General features: G+C 38.3%; 1 protein-coding gene across 2 annotated transcripts; it reads left to right on the plus strand.

Annotated features, from left to right (window-relative positions):
* Positions 1–1,278: 1,278 nt before the first annotated feature.
* LOC306849746 (zinc finger and BTB domain-containing protein 34-like) lies at positions 1,279–15,352 on the plus strand. Of its 2 annotated transcripts, none has more exons than XM_079385023.1 (2): positions 1,279–1,421; positions 10,799–15,352. In XM_079385023.1, the coding sequence occupies exon 2, from the start codon at positions 10,833–10,835 to the stop codon at positions 12,357–12,359; it is 1,527 nt and encodes a 508-aa protein (XP_079241149.1). In that variant the 5' UTR covers positions 1,279–1,421; positions 10,799–10,832; the 3' UTR covers positions 12,360–15,352. The 2 variants fall into 2 exon arrangements, with proteins under 2 accessions (XP_079241149.1, XP_079241150.1); XM_079385024.1 differs by having other exon boundaries at positions 1,357–1,377; positions 10,799–13,505.

Here is a 15,352-nt window from a genome sequence, read left to right on the forward strand (position 1 = left end):
AAATATAGTAAATAATTTAGCCAAATACGTTGTTTATATTATTTATAGAGATGATTATATACCATAATTTATGCCTATATAGAGTAGCTTTTATCATTTCGGTTGTTGTTTACTGAACAAAGCGAACAGACGTCTTCTGTTTTCGGCTACTTGTTAATTTAGTCTATGGCGCCCTCTGCTGTTGGATCTAGTAAAACAGCTCGAAACTGGCCAGCTGAAGGATGCACTTGGGTTGTTATGACCTCGTTCCGAGTTTGATGATAACACTTTAGGCCCGGTTTCACAGACAGGACTTAGACTAAGCCAGGATTAGGCCATAGTTCAATTAGGAAATTTAAGTAATTTTAATAAACATACTTAGAAAAAAACATTACTGGGGTGCATCTTCAGACAAAACAAACGCACTGATATATTTTAAGATCAATCGGTGCAAGTTTCTTTCAGTTGAAACAGCTAAGACTTACATTTTAGTCTAGGACTAGGCTTAAGCCTCGTCTGTGAAAGCGGGGGGAAATGTTTAAATACGAGCTTAGACTTTATGAAGTTCAAAAAGTAGGTTAAGTAGGTAAATTTTTCTCCAACATGCTATATATGTGTTTTATCTAAAATACAGTATTGAATTAATATGTTATAGTGTTTAATTTTTTCTCTCTAAAAGGCACCACAAATGAAATAAATAAATTGTTAGCTCATGTTAAAGTATAAATAAATCTATTTCTCTTCTAATCTATAATGCAGTTGTATTAATTTTTCTATAATTTTTTATTGTTTTATTGTTGTTATTTTATTATAAAATAAAAAATGAGCAATATTTATATTATAATAAATAATTATAATTAACAAAACTGTTTATTATCATTATTATAAAAATTATTTTTTATTTTATAATGTAATTATTTATATATATATATATATATATATATATATATATATATATATATATATATATATATATATTTTTTTTTTTTTTTTTTTTTTTTTTTTTTTTTATAAGAGTTCTGTATTAGTAAGTAGACATTATGGTCCTTTAATGATTTATAAACCGGCCTCAAAATCTGGTTTAGTAGGTATTCACGGAAGTGAATTCTGGATACCCTTCACTGAAATTATTGCAACAAAGCTAACATCCTTAAACATACACTGCCTGACCCTTGTACCGAAAAGTGGAAGGGAAGGGGGGTGAGCCTTACCGCTGATCTCTATAGCATCTCTGTAGCGATTTCTCTGACAGCGCGTCAAGAAACTAGAGAGACACAGCGCGTCCCCTGGAGACAGCACGCGTCCACTTCCGGTTGAGCAGAGAGCTGGAAGTGGAAAAATAGCAAGGAGGAGCTGAGGAGCACAGCTGGGGAAGGAGGAGGCCAGGCTGGAGCTAAAGTGAGTCGCTGTGCAGAGGAATGGGCGACGTTTGATCGGAGAAGGTGAGGCGTGATATTTTTAATTGCGCTTTATGTTCGCTCAGACGTCATGGTTGTTGTATTTGACGCGGTAATACCGGACGCTTCTAAGTATATGTCGCTAACCGGCTAACTTGTTAGCATTCCGTGACAGCTTTGGTGCGAGCTAGCCTGGCAGCAAATGTACTGAGGGGGAGTTCGCATGCAGCGCTGGACAGATTACTTCTCCGAGCGAAACTGTCATAATATGGCCATTTTCCACCGATCTTTAGCTCTTCAACTTAGCTTACGTGTTTATTTTCAACTCAGATGCAGTCGGTGTTAGCTGCCAACCTCCACATCCCACTAAATCACATGCAAGTGGGCCACTTCCCACCCTCCTATTTGTGTTTAGACTAGTACAACTTTTGATTACAACCGGAAACGTGAGGCAAAAGTACTTATTACTTTAAGGTATTTAAATATCGGAAGTGTAAATCATTGGCTCTGTCATAAAGCTAATGAGCTGCCTTCCTAGATAGCTTTTTTGTACATTATAAATTCGTTTGATGGTGTCTGTTATGCCTACAAATGCTGTCTTTTTAGGCAACTCACTAGGTTTTAAAACACAACCAGAGTTAATTGAGCTGTTACTGATTTATTTGAGAGGGTGGTAATGATTTATTTAAAGTTAAAGTGAAACTAGATTTAATTAGCTTAGTAACTTGATCTTGAAAAGCCACAATTAATGTATTCAATTTATAACATGTGTTTAAGAGAATGACCCAAAATGAAAATGAAAATTCTTTCTGCCTGTCATTTTTGGGTGAATTGTCCCTTTAACTTCCAAATATGTGTGACTGTCCACAAACAGTGCAGTGTCTATAAGATAAAACTTTTATTGGCAATTTGGCATACAGGGAAAGTAAAGTGAGTGTTGTGCAAGAATGAGAAAATGATTTTTGTAGTTTCACTTTCAAAAGTTGTTCATGTACCATAATTTATTTTGCTGTGACTGTTTTGTTTTTTAAATCTTTTTAAAACTGAATTGTTTGACATTGTTTTTGCATGTTTGTATCGTATGTGATTATATTGTCTCTTATAATATTTGAAATGAAATCATACTTCACACAATAGAAATGTAACTGAGGTTTAAAGGCTAAAGTGTTAAAGGCAGGGCAGATAGGGTTATAAACTCAGCTGATAGTTCACATGTAAAACAATTATCTGTTCTGTAAGTTATTAAATGGTTACCTTACTCTTAACGAATAAAAAAAAAAAATAAGTAAAAATGTTTCCTTTTCTTTACCTTTCCACATATGTCTGCTCTAGTACTGGTTTAAGTGTGATAAATTGCTTGCGTTTTTTCTTCATTCGTTAGTTTTTTTGGATAAAAGTGGCTGCTAATTGGCTAACTGTAACTGACAAATGCAGGTTAATAGGTTAAATGTGTCACAGCAGTTCACAAGAATAATAGAGTGCAACAATCAGGTTCTGAAAGTAACCTGAAAGTCATTCTTTTCATAGGGCAATTGATTTTGAACAATAACCTTTAAAGACAGACCTGCTTCACGCTACAAGGTTGTTACGAGGTTGTTGAAGCCATCAGCCCACATTATTTCAACTAGCTTAGTAAACGCACCCACACCCACTCCAATGAAGCACTGCATATTATGTAGTCAGTCTGCTTATGTTCTCAAATTACTGAAATATTTGTATGCACAATATGCTATTTTTTTGCAATAAAAGTAATAACATATGGTTTCTATATTATTAACATCTATAACTCAATAGTTCTACACGTTTCCATCAATTTAATTGTGCCAATGCTTCATGGGATTGCAGTTCTTTCCGATAAATACACAGTCATGACCTTTGACTTTTTACTGATTTTCAGATACTTAAAATTAAAGTTTGTAATGTTGTGATTCACCTCATAGCTAATTGGCTTGGTTCATGGCTTACAATTTTTTTTCAATCTATGGGAAATATACTCCTTAAACCAACAGTGCAGGAAAAAGTGGGTGGGCACAGTTGTGTTCTATAGGAAGGATATCTGGGTGAAAAATCTGTTTTTTCAACTCTGGTTTTATAGAAACCTCTGGCATATGTTCAAGGTGATTGTGTACCTGAAATATGTCTTCTTGAGCAATAGCCTGAAATTGAAAGTAAAAATATTTGTATTTGCTCATCAGAAAGTTTAAAATGTCTTCACTGTGGATTTCCCCACTTCCTTGTCTTTTTAAAAGGCGTATTTCGCTCACTAATCCTATAGGTGCATTTATGGCATCTCTGGAGGCATAAAGGTCCCTCCTAACCACTCGGAATGTTCCCCAACCAGGCTTGTCTGAACAGACGGAGCCAAACCAATTAAGCCGTTTGCATGAGGCATTATTGCTTTGCACTCAATAAACCTTCCATTTTTTCTGGCTGTGGCTGCCTCTCCTACTTATTAGCTGTTAAAGGGTTTTGGTTCGAAAGTCCTCCTGTTATGGCAGATTTATAGCATGTAGGGAGAAAAAAAGAAGGATTTTTCTTGTATCTTGCACAAGACATCACCTCCTCTGCTTCAGCTTTTGTTAGCTACTTCTGAATCTATTGACTTCTGCTGTGAGTATAATACTTGAATGTTTTGGGAATGTTGAAGAGCAGTTTGTCCCTGAAGCTTGCGGTTCAGTGGGCTTTAGCTGTGTGTTCCTCGTCTCTTGGCCAGCTTCAATGGGGATCGACTTGGGAAAGAAGAAAGGATGCCTTTGACCTGCGCACCCGAAGCAAAACAGAATGACTTGGTGGTATTTTTATCCACTCTGATTATGCCTGTTAGATATGCAAAGCCTGGCTGATTTCCCTTGCCAGTTCCTTTATAGCGATTCTTAATTATCCTTTCGAATTTGTGCAGCAGTTTCCCTTTGATGTAGCTTTTCTTTTCTTGCCATCAGAATGGCTGGACTCGTAGAAGGCTATGGGAGGAGGCACAAAACAGGCCTGGACTATGTTCCTAATGCACATTGGCCTTTTTATGATCTTTCTCCTGTCCCGATCGGGAGCAATATGTTAGTGTTTTAACTGAAGATTCCTTTGGTGTAACCTCATGCCTGAGACCAAGGATGTTACCCAGAGCTTCTGACCCATTTTTCGGTAGCCGTTCGAGCTTGAGTTATAGCCTAAATTATCATGATAGATATGCTCTATCTCTGTTTTCTTTAGTCACAAAAAATGCATTTACTGCATAGACAGACAACTTTTATTAAGACCCCATCTTGCCAGTGATAAATTAACGCTTTAATTACACAGACAGCAGCAGTTTAGGCTGTTTTCACTTTTTGAGACCTCATGTGCTTATATTAGAATATACAGACACAATGTTTTTGAGGATACTTGCTGCTACTTCTAACAAAGTGTTGCTGAGATAAAGCACACTGCTCGGTGTACTCTGTGTTCTCATGGTAGTTCTTGAAAACAGTTCCCCACAAAGTTTGCAAAGCACTCCTCGCCACTTTTCCGCCCTCTCACGGCCTTTTGGGTTCCTCCAGCCAGACTGTGCATGTTAAGCATTTTTGGCAGTATTGGACTAGGTTTTGTTTTGCAGAATAGGCTAAAAGCTGCTTATCTTGAAGCAGGCCTTCTGCAGTGTTCATTTGCCAATGCTGATATGACGGTTTTCAGTCTAAACGGCTTGCTCAGTGAACCGGTAAAATAAGTTTTCCCGGTTAGCCTTGAGTTTTTTTTGTTGTTTTTTTCCTGTTTAGGGATTCCGGGTAGTGTGTTTGTATGTGCAGTTTTTATTGTGTCTGTGATTGACTGGATCTGATTGCTAATATTTGGGAACCAAAAGGGACTATAATACAAATTTTACCTTAATGAATTTAAAGAAGGCTAATTTAGATTATCCTAAGAAAGATTAACTAGACTGAGATGGTGTTTACCTAATTTCAACATCAGATTTGGTCTGGTATGTAATACAAATGTGTAAAATTTCAGTTTTAGAAGAAACAAACATGCTGATCCACGAGTTAAGAGATCCAATAAGTAACTTATGATTAGACATGAAGATGTGTCATGCAGTGAACCAAGGCAACTCGATCACTTCACCTGGAACAGCTCTGTTGATGCCAAAAAATTAGCCTTTGACATGCACATTGACTGTTGCCAAATCTCTTATATCACTGTTGATGCTGTTGCATAATCTCATTGAGAAATTGCTAACCTTTAACAGACAATCTTTTCACCAATCCACCGAATAAATATGCTCCTTGGTCTGTTACTCATGCAACCCATAGTATGAGGAAGTATTTTCATGATTTTATTGTTTTTAATGATCAAGAGTTAAAATCCCCCTCAACTCTCCCCTCGGGACAAGAGCCTGAGTGCGAAAACTGTGATTGCAGCTCGCTGGAGTGCTGCCAGGACACTTGCCCCCTTGGGTCCACCAGATCAACTTAGTATACATTCTCTGGCAACCTGTCAAACTTGAGTTTAGCTTGGTTCGCATAGCAGTGGCGCAACGCCTTTCTGACATGACTTCTGCATGTACATGTGAACATAAAGGACATAACAGGATTTACACGTTTAACACAACTTTACACATTTTTTGTTTTTCAATTTCATTCATAATCTATAGGGGATGTGCAAAACTAATTGTGGGTTACTTTGCCAGGTAACTAGTTGACACATCTGTCTGAATTCTTCATTTGTCTGATGTAGTTCTACTGATTTCAGGCTCACCTGACCCTGATTGAAACTGTTTCTTATGTAAGACATGATATTGGCAATGTTTTTTAAGATCTCTGGACTAAAGTTGGTCTATTCAACTTGATAATAGGGGTGGAATGTATTGTAAAACATGTAGGTACAATACCATTCAAAAGTTATGATTTTAATTTTTTTAAAGAAATCAATATTTTATTCATGCATTAAGTTAATCAAAAGTGACCTTAAAGATATTTTGTGTAGGGTGGCTCTCTACCACTTTTTCAGAACCGATATTGATACTTAAAATTCTGAGTATCTGCCGATACCAATTTCAATCCGATACCTGGCCAGTTTTTTTTTATCAGTGTTGAATTTTTATACCTCAATGTGTGTTGACCTAATCATGACATTTTTGTGTTAGGCTACACACAGTCTACTAAATATAGACAACTTTATTGTAAAGAAAAGCAACAAATGAATGCATATATATTTATAATCTATGACAAAAATACTATTATAAACTAGGTTAGTGGATAATTCAGTAGCAAAAGTTACTCTAGAAAAATCATGAGTACACAATTATATAAAATCTAAAATTAGTGGGAAAAAACGGTATTTAATGGGGAACAAATAAAAGTGAATAAGTGTAGGACTAAATCTAAAATGATAATGTAAAATGATATACATTGCTCTTTGTATTGTTGTAAAATACATTCATTAAAAACAAGTTAAATATTTATATATAAATATATATATATACAGTAAAATTAAAAGACATTTCTTTTAAAAGTATAGCACAGTAATGAGGCAGAAACATATGATAGATAAGACGAACAAGAAAGGCTATAGGTATGGAAGGGCTTGGTTTACCGTGGCAGCGGTCGCGGCAGTTGTTGTGTGGGGGGCCTCCTTGTGTGGAGACCATCGACTCTGCCGTTCATCTCCACCGGGCTGGGACACCGGCGGGGGATGTGGGTGTCGCTTTTTATTTCTCCTCTTTTCTGCTGCTTGTTTCACTTCTGTTTCAGTTTTTGTGGCCATTTCTTGCTGTGTGGGTGGGTTGTTGTTTTTAGCATGTGTGTTTGGCAGTGTTATTTCTTAGGATTGCTGATAGACTATGCTGTCGTGATTTGTTTTTGTTATCTATTTTAATTTTGGTTGCGTGATGTCTGAATTTGTTGTGTCTGTGTGGGTGTTTTGTTGAGTTTTGGTTTTATTTGATTTGAGTTGTTTTGGTGCTTCAGCAGGCTAAATGGAAATGAAATTATATATATATATATATATATATATATATATATATATATATATATATATATATATATATATATATATATATATATATATATGTGTGTGTGTGTGTGTGTGTGTGTGTGTGTGTGTGTGCGGTTGTACATATATATATATATATATATGAGTTTTTTTTTTTTTTTTGGTGTTTGGCTTAGTGTTATGGTAGAAGAGAAGAGACAACATATGGGTGGTGAGACAGGTGTCTCTGCAAGCTCTGCCAATTGTAGAAAGTGTTTCCACTCCCAAATTGCTGACTGAGACTCACGCTGAATCACTAGAGAATGAGAAGAGAAGGCTTCAGAGTAGGTGGAGGCATAGGAGGACATAGAGAGAAGATTGTGAAGAGGAAGATAAGAACAGCCTTTCCTTTACGGGATTCTTGTGAATTTAGCTTTTTTCCATTTCTTTTTAAATGCAGCTTTTAAAATGTGCTGTGCTGTTCATATTACTTGCAAGTTAAGTGGCTGTAGTACTTTTATGCTCTTATTGATGGATCACTCTTTCTCCCACATAGTTTTTGGCCATGCGTCAACTTGATCTAATGATGTCTCTGTACAACACACCCATGAGACTCTAAGATCTTATTGGTTGTATGATGATTTGTCTGCTTTTTAGACTTTGTTCTAGATGACACTTTAGCTTGAGAGCACTATATGAACTATGAACTAGGTTTTTTTTTTTAGGTGTGCTTGAAGACCAGTCATGGCTGTTTTTGTCTTTTAAACAGGCGATGTCTGTTGAGTTTTTAAAGTGCTTTGGCTTCAGTGTACGCAGAACACAAAGGATTGGATTAAAGTGTGCATTAGATGCTTCACTAAAACTTGCACTTTAGAGCCAAACTGAACTGGCCATATGTTCACTTGTCTTTTTTCTGCTTTATGAATCTCTGTGAAATTAGTCAGATGCAGTGTCTTATTACAGAATGTTCTGGTAATTCAAAACATGTATCCCACTGAGATCCAAACAAACCCATGCCAACATATACACTTCCATTCAATAGTTTGGGGTCAGTCATTACTGGCAGTAAAGATATGTATAATGTAACACAAGATTTATATTAGATCCATAGATCATGTTGTTTTGAAATGTCTGTTTATCAAAGAATCCTGAAATATTTCCCTCAAAAAAAATTAAGCAGCACAACATTGATTATTAGAAATATTATCTGAACACCAAAATGGCATATTAGAATAATTGAAGGGTCATATCACACTGTAAACTGGAATAATGGCTGCTGAAAATTCAGCTTTGCCATCACAGGAACAAATTCAATTTCAAAACGCATTCAAATAGAAAACGGATTTATAAAAAGTATTTTACAACACTACCTGATTTGACTTCCTTTTTAAAAGCAGTGTTTCTGTGCATACTTCTTTCAAAAAAAAAAAAAAAAAAAAGGTAACTCTTTAAGGTGTCCTTGTTACACGTTACTATACTATTGTACGTACTATTATGATAATAGATTATGCATAATTCCATGCAAGTAACCCTTAGCAAAACCTTAATCCTAACCCTAACCATATATTAAGTACATGTAATTAATTAATATTACTCAGTACTTGTATAATTAAACTGTAACAAGACACCTTAAAATAAAGTGTAACCAAAAAACAGCGACTTTTGAATCGTTCATGTATGTAAATGCATGTAATTTGCAAAATGAATATTCCTTGATTTGAAGAATAATGCACTAGTTAACGAATACCTTCAGTGAGTAAATGGAACAGTTTTTTTTTTTTTTTTTCTTCTTCATGTGGATGTTACATTTGTGTAGTACAGCAGCATGTTTACTCTCATGTGTAAAACGACTGGGGAAGTGTGGCCAGACAGTAAGCAGGCTGACGCCAATGTACCAAAACATATTTTGTTTGTTGATGGGGTTAAAGTGTAGATTCGTACTATACTTTGTTGAAATAACCCTGAATATTACTAGTTTCATGCACCAGTTTTTATTATTTATTTTTTTTCTTTTCCTCTCTAATGCTGGGCTCAGACTACAGGAGTTTTAAAATCCTAACCGATTATGAAATCAGCACACACACAAGGAAAATCTTCGCAAATGTTCTTCCCTCAAATCTTAAACATGCACACACTGCAAGATTTGAAAATCTAAATATTAATTGCGGTTGTGGTAAGTTTTCGAAACATTATACTAGTGCTGGGTGGTATGACCAAAACTTTATATCACAGTATTTTTCAAAATTTTACCAGTTTCACGGTATGTGACGGTATTTTTATTTAATTTTTTTCATGCATGACTGGGTGTTAACCACATTCAGTTCTACTGACTGAGAGAGGAAATACTGGAGTAGATTGACTTAAAATGCCCTATTTTACTGTCATGATGAGTGAATATTGTAGAAATATTCCACACTAAATAGTGACTAAATACGACCCTTTAAAAACCCTCAATGTTAACAAGAGTCACTTATTTATAATCGCGACATCGTCTGATAAAATCAACATGCATCTACACTAAAGAGTGGCTATGCGGTGGTTTTGGCGATGTTACTCAGATGCAGGCATTGCGCTGCATGAGTAAAAAAGTAATGAATTAAAAAATGTATAATTCCAAACAGTTAGTAAGTGACAAGTGATTGGAAACGCTGTTTTGTACTCATTTACTGACGAGTCTGCTGCGGTACAGCCAACTGAATGCGCTGCTTCTCTGCCGCTCACTGCACAGAACAGATGCCGAGAGAGGCGAACCTGCCCCGGGAGAGTCAGACCTCGCACTCGTGGGGCAGCACTGGCGACATCTTCCAACTGAACCATAGATAAGGTTTATCTAGAAAAGTTGCTAAGTTTGTCAGTATGTATTTTCTATGGAAAAAAGCCGCTAAAAGGATCTGGTTGCTGAATATATTGTTATTTTCGCGCTTGTGTGTGTGAGATGCGGGAGCTGATAGCAGCAGGCGGTGGGTATTTGTGGCGGTCAATGTGGATATTGTGGATGAGTTCTTCTGTCATCACGTTCTACTAGTTCTACAGCTTCAGTTTTGGAACTTTCACACTTAGTAACACATACAGCTGTTCCCTCAGTGAAAAGAATCCCCTTTCAAACAGTGTCGCGTTCCGAACATTGTTTAAATGACATATTGCGGTATTTAAAAAATTCAAATCATAAGAAAAATAAACACCGGTATTCAGTATGAACCGGTATTCCATTTCCACTATCCAGTAGACCCATACAGCAGCTTGTTTTGTGTGTAAGCAGATCAGGAGGTGCAAGAATCGATCTGTAAACCCCTCACATTACCATATAATGCGCCGAACATTGGAACCGACTGATGTTCTCAAGATTTTCTCTCCGATTCTCGGGAAAAAACTCCTGTAGTGTGAGCCCAGCTTAAGAGTGTAGATTTCAACAAATGTGGGAAAAAACATCAATTTCCATCTGTGCTTACATATACTCAAAAAATTTTTTTTTCTTTTCCCAGGTTCTCTACAAACCAGGAGAGACGTCAGTGAGTCATGGAGGACTGTGGTAGCCTCATAGAGTTTGATGTACCCGAGTTCAGCAATACAGTCCTGAACCAGCTCAATGAGCTCCGTCTCCAGGGCAAGCTGTGCGACATCATTGTGCACATTCAGGGCCAGCCATTCCGAGCCCACAAGGCCGTCTTGGCCGCCAGTTCGCCGTACTTCCGTGATCATTCAGCACTAGGCACGATGAGTGGCCTCTCCATCTCCGTGATTAAGAGCCCTGAGGTGTTTGAGCAGCTGCTAGCCTTCTGCTACACTGGCCGAATGTCATTGCGCCTACGTGATGTCATCAGCTTCCTCACGGCTGCCAGCTTCCTCCAAATGCAGGCTGTGATTGACAAATGCACACAGATTCTTGAGGGTATTCACTCTAAGATCAGCGTCCCTGTGCCTGCTGGGATCGATCCAGATAACGATTGCACCACCTCAAGGGATAGACGCAATGGTGTGAAAGACGGAGGTATCTTTGTAAACCCCACGCAGATTTCGCCGCCCTACTATTCTCGTCAGAATCATTGCGCGGAGGGGCGAAGCTCAGGTAAGGGAGCGGCAGAAGAGGGTCAGTCAGACCGAGGGAGTAGCGACGGCATATCCGAGCAGGAGGTGTCTATGGAGGTCGAGTCCGAACAAGTAGACCTCATCGGCAAGGATGGACAGGTAACCGATGTCCATATCAAGCTGGAGAAAACAGACCGACCCAGCTACTCTGATAGCTCGTCGGCCGGTGATGACGGCTACCACACAGAGCTGGTGGATGGTGAACAGGTGTTGGCTGTCAGTGTGGGATCGTACGGGCCTGTGCTTTCCTCTGCCGGATACACTTACTCTGCACTACCCTCCTCCTGTTTCGTCAGCCTGAGTTCCTCTAGCCCATCTCGCTCCTTGCTCAGTAGCGTCCGGGGTGGTCGTGCCCGACCGAAACGTCCCGTGCCTCTTCCAGCCGATCTGCTAACTCAGCTCAAGCCTGGTGCCGACGAAGGAGAGCCACCTGCAGTGGCAACTACCTTCGAGAACGACGTAAGGGAGCGGAGTTTCCGTGGACAGTTGTACCCCTACAACGAGCGCCTCATCTGCATCTACTGCGGCAAGTCCTTCAACCAAAAGGGCAGCCTGGACCGTCACATGCGTCTGCACATGGGCATCACGCCCTTCGTCTGCAAGTTCTGCGGCAAGAAGTACACCCGCAAAGACCAGCTGGAGTACCACATCCGCGGCCACACGGACAACAAACCCTTCCACTGCCAGATCTGCGGCAAATGCTTTCCCTTCCAAGGCACACTCAACCAGCATTTGCGCAAGAAGCACATGATCTCTGGCACAGAAGTTAACAATCACACTGACTTGCTGGGAGAGGCACCAGATGGCCAGAGAGCGGAGCAAGAGGATGCCTCCGAGGGCGAAGCAGCCTGCGGAGCAGCTTATCCCGATGATTTGTCAACGAAAACCCCCAGCGAAGAAAGTGGCAAGTGCAGTCCGGAAGAAACCCCTGCATCCAAACCCCTGCGTGGATACTGACAATAAAGTTTTCCATTTATTTGCTTGATTGTCCTCCTTATCTAATAAGGAAGCATAAAGGGTTACTCTTTTCGTGATGAAGCCCAGCTGTTTTTAAAGAACGACAAGAAATAACCTGCCTTGCGCATTTTCTACTCGTCCATTTTTGTGGAAGTTCTACACCGGACAAAGATCGAGAGAAAGTTTTTAAGGAGTTTTTCAAAGGGAAGGAGTCCTATAATCGGGGAATGAAATAATCGGGGAGGAGGTCTCTGTAATCAAGGCCTCCTAAGAATTTTATCACATTTTTTATATATCTATATATATATTTCCATGTTTTTCAACATATTTACAGAGTAATATTGGCATGTTGCAATAATGAATAATGTGAAAGCTCAGATGAGATGCTTGTCATATCATGCTTTTACCTGACCTGTTTTTGCACATGTGGCCTGTAGTAGGTCACTCACTCACGAATGGTTTATCTGCCAGTGCAAGGCTCTTTTTGTGACACATCCGTTCAATACCTCATTATACAACCTCAACATATACTCATAATGGACAGTATTTGTAGCTTGTCGTCAACTCCAGCCAGGTTTTACCTCATAGCAAAGAACCTGAACGGAGGGAAAAAGCTTCTCTCAGTAAAGTCACATTTGTTTTGTTTTCATAGGGTTTGAATGAATGTTGCAGTGAAACCCCTGATCAAAACCATCTCCACTCTACCAAGGCTTCAGTGAAATATTCCTTAGTGATTGTATGAATTCTGTAGTTTTCTTTAGCAGCCATGTTGTGTGTGTCTATGAGAATATTGTTAGTACAAGGTGTACCTGTGGTGTATTTTCAGGATCCAGAATCTTTTTTTTTTTCTTTCTCTTAAATGCCATAATTTTTCATAAAATCACAGTCTGTCATTCTACACTCTTTCTGTAATATCCATTTGGTTTTAGGTATAATATCAACAGTATAATCACAGATTAGTGCTAGAGTAGCAGCACAGTCAACAATATTATAAGTTAAGGAATGTTTAGTCAAATTTTTGACTTGCTTTCGTGCCAAGTCTCCTTTTCCCTCTCCTCTCCTCTCCTCTCCTCTCCTCTCCTCTTCTCAAAATCTAGCTTTTAATTCAGAAAAACAATGTTTTTATGGTTTGAGGTTTTCCAGACAGCAGTGGGGAGGGTGTGCCTTTAAAATGAAAGTTTAAATGATATATTAATATATTTGTAGATGCGTTTCTAAAAGTTGTGCAGGAGTCACGCAAGTTATGAAAATTGCCTTGAGGCAATACCGCCATGGCAAGAAGGGGGAAAAAACCTCTTGGTGAAATATTTATAGCATTAATGTATACACTCGATCAGTGGTTAAAATTTCAAACAGTTCTTCTTGTGTTCAGCTGGCTCGAAAGGACTTTAGTTTTTTCAAAAAACTTGGTGTGGAACAGACAGCTGTGAGAAGAAGCTCTCTTTGGCTTTTCACACTTGTGCATCTGTCGATGTACAGACCAAAACGTATCGTGTTTCAATGCAGAAATGTATAATTGAAGAAGATTCACTTACTGCCAATATGCTTTTGTTAATGTTAAATTGTGTGGAGGTGTATTGTTTAGGCTGGAGGTATAGTGTAGGGTTTCATACTACAATAGAGCAGTAATAAGATAAACCTGCAGTGTCAGTACCACTGTTGTGGGCACTTTTATACATTTAGTATTGTGAAGAGAGAGCCCTGGATGCCTATTATCTCCGCAATATCTTTTCCCATCCATTTTCATTATGTAACTGGTGCAAAACGTCATACCTCACTTTTTTTTTTTTTTGTCTTTTCCTGACTGAATAAGGCTCCTCGTTGTCTCACTTGCCAATTGTAGATACATTTTGTTATTATCACCATACTGTCTTATTTGATTCATTCTAAGGAGTAATATAAGCGGCTACATAAGATGCAAAACAAGTAAAATGGTGTATTGTGGACTTATATTTTATAGTCCTCAATACAGTCGAGCATCTGCCTCCCTGACTGGCTGCAGTATATTTGATTGATAGTTCTTGATGCTCAGACAGATTAAAACATGCCTCGCTTTTACAAGATTCAAGTGCTTTCAAGTTTGCCTGACATACCATTTGGATATTTACTTCACCACACCCTCCGTAAGTTAACTTTAACAACCATTAGCCAAGGATAGTTAGCGTAAGCAGCGGTCCCTTTTGTTTAGAAACTGTGGTATTATCCTTCCAAGACAACTCCTTCATTCTGTGAAGCGCATCCAGTATCACGCCTTGGACAAAGCTTGTTTCTGAAAGTACGATGAGTCAAAATGCACACAGTGACTTACATTATGGTGCTGTTCTATTTTCATTTTCAGTTTGTGTACTTTTCTTTTGTGGTGTTTACTTGTAATTTTTTTTTTTTTTTTTTTAATCTGCATTTATTTCACTCGCTCAGTTCAAATATTTTGAGATTTCAAATTGAACTTCAGGACGTCTGGCCTTTCTCTCTCTCTTTCTTTAAAATCAGTTTCACTCAAAGTAGCATTTTAGAATGCTGAACTATATTTGTGCCATTAAAATCTCTTCATGTGCTTGTATTACTGGCAGATGAGTGAGAATGAACCTTATACTTTTATTTTTCACCAGCTCTTGAGCTTTGAATCAGTTCGTGGCAGTTTTAAACAATGAGCCAATGTGATAACTAGAGTTATCAAGAGCCAGAACTCTGAATGCAGAACACCTTGTACTACTGACAGCATGTTTGGTGTTGTTCTATGACGTGAGATGCCATGTATGCCATTTGAAACATTGTAATCCTGACTGCTTTGTTCCTTGAACATGTTTAGATTTGCTCTGTTCCTTTATCGTAATGCTCCCGTTCATCTTAGATAATGTGAACGTGACTTTGGCCACTAACCAAAGAGCAAACCAAAAATTGTAAAGGGTTTGTGTAGTATGTTGCACAGCGGACACAAGAGACCAAAAGCAAACCCTGGAACAAATGAATTTGTTTTAGATGTGTCAGTAGAT

This window comes from Barbus barbus (genome assembly GCF_936440315.1).
Source record: "Barbus barbus genome assembly, chromosome: 29".
Taxonomy (NCBI): Eukaryota; Metazoa; Chordata; class Actinopteri; order Cypriniformes; family Cyprinidae; genus Barbus; species Barbus barbus.